Below are 8515 nucleotides of genomic sequence, written 5' to 3'. Positions count from 1 at the left end.
ACTCAAATCCATAACGGTTAGGTATTGAGCGCTGGCTAACTGATCCATTAACTCATCTATGCTGGGCATCGGAAATGCATCAGAAACCGTGATGGCATTTAATCTCCTATAGTCTACACAGAACCGAGTTATCCGGTCTTTTTTGGGGATAAGGACTACAGGGGAGGCCCATGAACTCTGCGATTTTTGGATTACGCCCAGATCCAACATTTCATCTATCTCCCGTTTAATATCTGCCCGCACCTCTAAGGAAACCCGGTAGGGGGGTTGTCTGATAGGAAGATGCTCCCCAGTGTCCACATGGTGGACTGCCAGCTGGGTTCTTCCCGGTTTCCCAGTGAAAGTGGCTAGAAAGGGATGTAATACCCCACGCAGCTGGGATATCTGGTTCGCAGATAGCTTCGGGCTAATCTGGGCATCCTCAATGGACCCAACCTCTTTCGCGGTAGCGACTAGATCTAGAAGGGCATCACTTTCCCCTTCCTCTGGCCAACTGCACACTGGCAGGGCGCATGCTTCCCGGTCATAATGGGCCTTCATCATGTTGACATGAAAAACCTTCTGCTTTTTCCTCACATGATCTATGGTCACCACATAATTTACATTATTTAGGCGTTGGTGAATGGTATAGGGGCCTTCCCAAGCGGCTTGTAATTTATTTTGAGTCATGGGGACTAACACCCATACTTTCTGGCCCACTTCATAAACTCTTTCTCTCGCATTGCGGTCATACCATTGCTTTTGGCTGGCTTGGGCCTGCACCATGTTCTCCCTTACCAACCCGGTCCGGGTTTGCATCTTATCCCGGAACCTCATGACATACTCTATGACTGATACCTCTGGAGTAACCAATTCTCCTTCCCAGGATTCTCTTATCAGATCTAGGGGGCCCCGTACTCGTCTTCCATACAGCAGCTCAAAGGGGGAGAACCCCGTTGAGGCCTGCGGTACCTCTCGGTAAGCAAACAACAGGTGGGGGAGATACCGCTCCCAGTCGCGCCCCTGGGACTCGACCAACATCTTGAGCATTTGTTTGAGGGTCCCATTAAATCGTTCACACAGACCATTAGTCTGTGGGTGATAGGGACTGGCTACAAGGTGTTGCACCTGCATTTTCTTACAGAGGCACTGCATCAGGTTGGACATAAACCCTGATCGGTAAGCATCTCCCTGGGAAATCCTACTCGAGCAAATACACTTATCAGGGCATCAGCCACCTTGTCGGCCCGAATGGAGGATAACGCTATGGCTTCTGGTTATCGAGTAGCATAATCTACCACCGTTAAGATAAAGCGTTTCCCAGAACTGCTGGGTATGGCCAGAGGCCCAATGATATCCACAGCGATTCTCTGGAAGGGCTCATCAATGATTGGCAAAGGGGCTAATGGGGCTTTCGGGATATGTCCCGACTTCCCCACCCTTTGGCATGTCACACAAGAACGGCAGTAGTTTGCTATGTCAGTTCCCATTTTAGGCCAATAAAAGTTATGAGCAAGCCTGGCTTTTGTCTTCTGTACCCCTAAATGTCCAGCTAAGGGGATCTCATGGGCAACCCTCATTAATTGTTCACGAAACTGGTGGGGTACTATGAGCTGTTGCTCTGTTAACCATGCCTGTTGGTGATCACAGGGAATAGTCTCCCTATACAGTCTGCCTTGATCCCAGAAGATCCTCTCCTTGTCAGATTCGTCAGGTGTTTTTCCAGCAAGGTCCCTTAGCTTGTCTAAGCTGGCATCATCATGTAAAGCGGCCTGGAACTCTTGGCTCTGAGTGGCTAGGAGGGAAGTAAAAGCGGCAGCCTCGCTGGGCTCCTCTGTGGCACTTTCTGGGCTGTTAGCTGGCAGACAGATATCTAAGTTATGGCTATTTTGACTGCGGGTCACGGCTGATATGTAAGTCCGCTTCTGGCTAACTAGGGTCTGGGGGTCATTCTGAGTATATACCATATTACCGTTATCAAGACATATCTCTAGAGCATTACTGGTTATATGACTATTACCGATTACCTGAGTAGCATCCCCCAATAGTATGGCATTACATGGTTCCACATGGTCACATAGCACATTAACATCATTAGACACTTCTACATGGCAGGGTTCAGAAAGATCAAGAGGGGAACATATTACCTTATCATCAACATCACACATTTCAACAGAGCTTGCGGGGTCATCAGCAACATCTGATGCAACATACTGAGATACTAACCGTCCCAGGTCAGTACCTAATAAGACATTCGTGGGAATATTTTCAGACACCCTCACTTCTTTTAACCCCCTCCCTGTACCCCAATCAAGGTACACCCGTGCCATGGGCAAAGCGGGGTGGACTCCCCCAATCCCTGTGACAGTCAGGGTTTTTCCAGGAATAATGTCCTCCATAGACACAAGTTCGGGACGGACCAGAGTCATCTCAGCGCCGGTGTCTCTCAGCCCCACAGTGACGGTATTGCCCACAGTAACCGACTGTAGATTGTCACTGGGTTTCCCCTGAATCCCACCCACACACAAAACAGCTGGAGAGGACCCAGGTGGCTTGGGCAGGGGGGCATTCTTCTTTTTCTCAGGGAAGGTAGTGCTGAGGTGGCCCAATTTGTTACACACAAAACACCTGCGGGAATCAAATGCAGGCCTGGTGGGGGGAACATGGCCAGGACCCCCTGAGGGTCGGTTGGCAAAAGAAAATGTGTTTGTAGTTGGCTTACCCCCTTTCCAGTTGGCAATAGAAGGTTTCCGCACTGCTGGTTCCTGGTTGGCAAGATAGGCATCCGCAATGTGTGCTGCCTGGGCCGCATCCTTGGGCTCTCGGTCCAATACAAACTGTCGCACTTCCACAGGGCAAATGTGCAGCAATTGATCTTTAATAATCAGATCCTCCAGGCCCTCAAAGGTAGTGATGGAAAACCCTCGGATCCACTGCTGGAGGTTGATTCTCAGGCCATCTACCACATCCGAGTAGCTGTCATTAGGTCCACGTTGTAAAGTCCGGAATCTTTTGCGGTACACCTCTGGGGTGAGGTTATATTTCCGGATCAAAGCTTGTTTGATGGCATCATAATCCCCATCTTGGTCTAGGGGAAGAGCTGCAAACACTTCCAAGGCTTTGCCTTTTAACCCTGGGGTTAGGTACCTGGCCCATTGCTCATTGGGTAACTGGTACTGTCTACAAGCCTTTTCAAATCCTCTTAGGAAAGTGTCCAGGTCCCCATCCTTTTCCATAACAGGAAAGTGCTCTAGACGGGGTTTAAAGGTTGTTATTGTATCCCTGGACTCTCTGTTCGGTGGGGTAGAAGTGTGCAATTGGAGTCGTGCTAACTCCAGCTGGTACTCTCGCTCCGCCTGGCGCTCTGCCTGGCGCTCTTCCGCCTCTCGCTCTGCCTGGCGCTCCGCAAACTCTCGCTCTGCTTGGCGTTCTTGTAAAATAAGCTGCATACGCATTTGGGGTCACATTCACTCATCTGTTGAAGAATTAGGGGCAAACAAGAGTCCATTCCACTCCGAGAACTGCTGCTGCTGGTACCCTCTGGGTCTGCCAGTTCCGGAGCCATATCCATTGCTTGATCCCCATGTGCTGTATAGGTCCCTGGCTCAGGTACCACATGGCGTTGGTGCTTGGCATCATCCTCTACCAACGCCCGGATCAGCATTTCTTTTGTTTTGTCAGTCCCATCCAGACCTCTCTGCTCACAAAGGCTGATCAAAACGGCTTTATCTTGCTTCTTGTAAGCAGCTGCCATCTTAGCAGTTACTTGCCAAATAAAAAAAATAGAAAAGAATAACAAGGGAGGGAGGGAAACTGTATGCAAGTATGTCTTAATTAATAAAAAATAAATAAGCACTGAGTTTGTCCTTATAGACCGGTGAGCTCCTCGCAAGGATTCTGCCAGTCCTTAAGTGCAAGGGTTAATTACTTAATCCAGGCACTTAATGCTCTACTACAAAAATAAAATTATCCCACCGCTGCCACCACTCTGTCACGAACACCACTCCCGGCACACGTGACTTGGATGCTACTGTAAAGGGGAACTCCGCTTGTCTACTCTCACTATTACACACACCTATCGCAACAGGCTAATAACGAGTTAAAGCGCACCCCAAAACCAGTTCACACATCCACACAAAACGCTGCCACCACTTGCCGTATTAGGCAGACAAGAGCCTCCTCCTGGTAACGCACACGTTCACCCAGGCACACACTGAATCTAAATAGCATTCAACAGATTATGCTTTTCCTCTTCGAGGTTGTGGGTAGGTTTAGAGCAGCAAGGAACAAACTTATTAATTTTAAGGTTTAATATACGAAAGTACAGTGCTTACAAAGGTTACAAAAATGATGTAAATAAAATGACATACATATAAGCAAAACAGTTACAAAATAAAAGGGAATAAAGCAAAGAATAACAGACCTCTTACGTATTGGATAGGTTAGAGATCCCGCTGAGGAGAACAGCTTGAATGTGGACAGAACTGCAATGTGGTCGCATCTCCTGTGGTCTGACACTGTGTATTCCTTGGTATGCCACTATAAAGGGTCCAAACAAGACCCCTCACCCCTCCTCCTGGTCAGGTGGAAGGAGGATGGCTAATTACATGCAAAACAGGGAAAGTTGTCGGACACAATTCTAATCGGTCATAACTCTTTATATGAATCTCATAGCGAGATACTATGTCCGACAAGTTCCCGGGCATATTTTAACCAACCCTGGCATACCAAACATGACTATGAAATATTAATAATTGTAACCAACATTCAGTTCTGGGGTTTCTCATGGCCGAGAATCCCTGCGCTTGAGACCCAAGGAGCGTCTGAGGTCCTGGATCATATACACCTAGCTGGGTTATATACAATATGAGTTATGACAGGGGGGGCTTTGAAGGATTATATTTATTTTGTCCCATACAGCCATTTCTGTAGACATGTGGGTACTGGAGTCTCTCTGTCTGGCTTCCAAAGTATTGATTATATTAGCACCCAGGTGTGATGGGAGCCCCACAGAGACAAAGTTGGTCCTGGTGTTGTCATGCAAACTAATTTGATTATGTCTCTGGAAAAGGACATCCTGATTATCCCCCACAGTCAGGGACATTTACCTGATGCATGGGCTTTAAAACATAACTCATGACACCTCTCCCTTTTATAGATGGCATGGGAGATGTATTCACAACCTGAAAATAAGGAATATTACATCCCCAGAGGACTGGTTTATCACATGTCCGAATTGAAAAATCGGGCTGTGTCCTGAACATGCCAACTAGTCCACATCCTAAAGGGGTTAAGTTTATATTATGACATCATTTCACACTGCAATGTGGTCATTACTGTAATAAAATGCCCAATTAATACCCCAATACAGTACTTAATCCTGCTCTTTAGTGCCCAATTAATGACCACCTTAGGCTTTGTTTACATCTGCGTCAGGGCTCCGTTCAGGGGTTCTGTCAGAGCTTTCCGTTAGAGGAACCCATGAACGGAACCCTGACTGAAACAAACGGAAACCATAGGTTTCCCTTTGCATCACCATTCATTTCAATGGTGACGGATCCGGTGCAAATGGTTTCCCTTTGTCACCGTTGTGTAAGGTTTCCATCGTTTTGACAGAAACAATACCGTAGTCGACTACGGTATTGCTTCCATCAAATCGACGGAACCCTTGCACAACTGAGACAAACTGAAACCATTTGCAGCGGATCCGTCACCATTGAAATCAATAGTGATGTAAACGGAAACGTACGGTTTTGGTTTGTTTTAGTCAGGGTTCCGTTGTGACGGAAAGCTCTGACTAAACGTCTGAACGGAGCCCTGACGCAGATGTGAACGAAGCCTAACAGAGATCAATAAATACCGCTATACAATTCTCTATTATATTTAGTATACTACACACATAAATAAATTTCAAGTGTATTTGTCTGGTTTTTTTTTTTACTTTTGCTACTTTTTTTTTTAACATTGACTTTATTAAACTTCACTTAACATTTATGTTTAGCCACACTTTTTAACTATAATGTTTTGGAATGGCTGTGTATTCCAGTACATCATTGCCTGAGCATATAAACGCATAGGCATATGTTAGGGTACTGTATACGTAATAAGCATTCTAACAGGACATCCCCAGAGAACACAATGCTGAGTAGAACTTAGAGCCCAATAGTTGGCATGATCAGTATGGATTGCGACATCTAAGGGGTTAAACGGTTTTTTCCAATCTCATTCATTACTACAGTCACTGCAAGTGACTGAGCCTGCACAATCGATATGATATATATACACTCCTCAACATTGAAATTGTAATACCAAGAAGGCTACGTTTCGGAATTGTGAAAATCACAGGATCGATAGACATGTTAAATGATAAAATATTCCAAACATCTTGATTCATTCAGTATCGAGTATGAGCGCCACATGCAGAAATACATGCACTTACACGCCTTGGCATGCTATCAATGAGGTTACTAATGGTTGTCTGAGGAATGTTATGTCATGCTGAATGCACGTGGGCACACAAATCATCAAGATTTTACTGCTAGCTGCGTTTTTTGCAATTGCCTACGAATAACGTGCCAGTTGTGCTCAATGGGAGACAAATTTAGGAGAAGCTGCAGGCCATGGAATTCAAGGTTTTGGTCACGCAGGCTGCTCATAGTAGCACAAGCAACATGCGTCCTGACGTTGTCTTGTTGAAAAACGGCTTCTGGGACACTTTGGAGAAATGGCCGTACCACCGGCTCCACGACCAAATCAATGTAACACCGAGCTGTTAGTGTATCCAAAATGAAGACTAGAGGGGTCCGGCTACCATACATTATGCCACCTCACACCATAATCCTGTGAATAGGACCGGTGTGACTTTCCCTTATGAAGGCCTCTTCATGGCATTGCCCACCTGGTCTCCAGACCAATCTCCAGCTATCATTGTGTCTGAGACAAAAACGGGACTAATCGCTGAAGAGAATAGGCCTCTATTCCAGCTTCCATTGACGTCTTGCTGGGCACTATGATAGCTTTTGAGAGTGGTGGCGTGTGGTCAGTGTACACCTGTAGCTGGATGTATGACTCGTAGCCCAATGTCGTGCAAACCCCTTCTGATGTTGCCATGATATATATATATGATAGAGTGGGAATGGGGTTAAAGATATTGACCAGGATTGGAAAAAACATGTCATCTTTCTTGTAAAAACAGCACCACACCTGTCAATGAATTGTTCCTGGTATTGCAGCTCAGCTGCTTTGAAGTGAAAGGGACTGAGCTGCAATACCACACAGAATCTGCGCACAGGTGTGGTGCTGTTTTTAAAAGAAAGCAGATATTTTTTTGTAATTCTGGACAAGCCCTTTAAGTTCCGGAAATATTCAAGGCACTCTTTAGGTATAGAAAAAAGAATGTTATATTTATTCATTCTGAATTAATTTAATTACATTTTTTAGATATTTAAAAAAGAGTTTTTCAATAAAAAAACTAGTAATACTTTTTCCAACAGTTTTAAATATTACAGTAAAAACAGTACAAGTTACCTGGCCAGGTTTTACAATAAATTACACATGAACACATAAGACAATGCACCCATCAAGGCTGCCGTAAATTATATGTATAGATATATATTTATATGTAACGGGACAATAACCTGATACAAAAAAGTAAGATCACATTTGTTAACTTGAATATCAAAAATGTTATTGCACCTTTCTCAAATTTTAAAGGTAGGTTCTTAGGATCATAGATCAAGCAAGAAGTCAGTCCCGACTCTATCAAAGGTTATAACACCAAGTGTTAGATTTCATTCACACTTGTAATTCAATTTTGCGGCTGCCAAGATCCATTATAAGAATAAATATAGCACAGAACCAAACAACCTTTTGAACTAGGCACAGGTATATAATACAACTAAATTACAGAAATTAGCCATGTGTACTCATCTGATCCTGAGGGTATGTGCACACACACTAATTACTTCCGTAATTGACGGACGTATTTCGGCCGCAAGTCCCGGACCGAACACAGTGCAGGGAGCCGGGCTCCTAGCATCATACTTATGTACGATGCTAGGAGTCCCTGCCTCGCTGCAGGACAACTCTCCCGTACTGTAATCATGTTTTCAGTACAGGCCAGTAGTTCCACAGAAAGGCAGGGACTCCTAGCATCGTACATAAGTATGATGCTAGGAGCCCGGCTCCCTGCACTGTGTTCGGTCCGGGACTTGCGGCCGAAATACGTCCGTCAATTACGGACGTAATTAGTGTGTGTGCACATACCCTGAGAGTTCTGATACGCCCAGACAGTGTTTTTTTCTTAAGACTGCTGTCGAAGCCGTGAATAATTAGAAGACAGACGGTTTTAATCCTCCAAATTCTCTGGACCGGGCCCGGTCTAACCCATCTGCATCTGGTGTACCCCAAAAGGATTTCTCAGGAGATCAATTCCAGCGGACAAACCTCCAATCAGAAGGTAAGCAGAGTCCGAGTAGGATCAGGATCATATCAGGCTCTTTCCGTGTATCGTGTCCACCACATCGTGGTTGCTCAG

The 8515-nt window shown here is 45.3% G+C and overlaps 1 protein-coding gene across 1 annotated transcript; it reads right to left on the bottom strand.

Annotated features, from left to right (window-relative positions):
- Positions 1 to 1256: 1256 nt before the first annotated feature.
- LOC142652528 (uncharacterized) lies at positions 1257 to 3733 on the bottom strand. The gene is given in 2 exon segments (XM_075828176.1): positions 1257 to 3436; positions 3439 to 3733. Coding segments are annotated over 2 exon segments (2475 nt in total).
- Between the last annotated feature and the right edge of the window lie 4782 nt (positions 3734 to 8515).

The sequence above is a fragment of the Rhinoderma darwinii genome, chromosome 5 (genome assembly GCF_050947455.1).
Source record: "Rhinoderma darwinii isolate aRhiDar2 chromosome 5, aRhiDar2.hap1, whole genome shotgun sequence".
NCBI lineage: Eukaryota > Metazoa > Chordata > Amphibia > Anura > Rhinodermatidae > Rhinoderma > Rhinoderma darwinii.
This window is presented reverse-complemented; position numbering and strand designations above follow the sequence as displayed.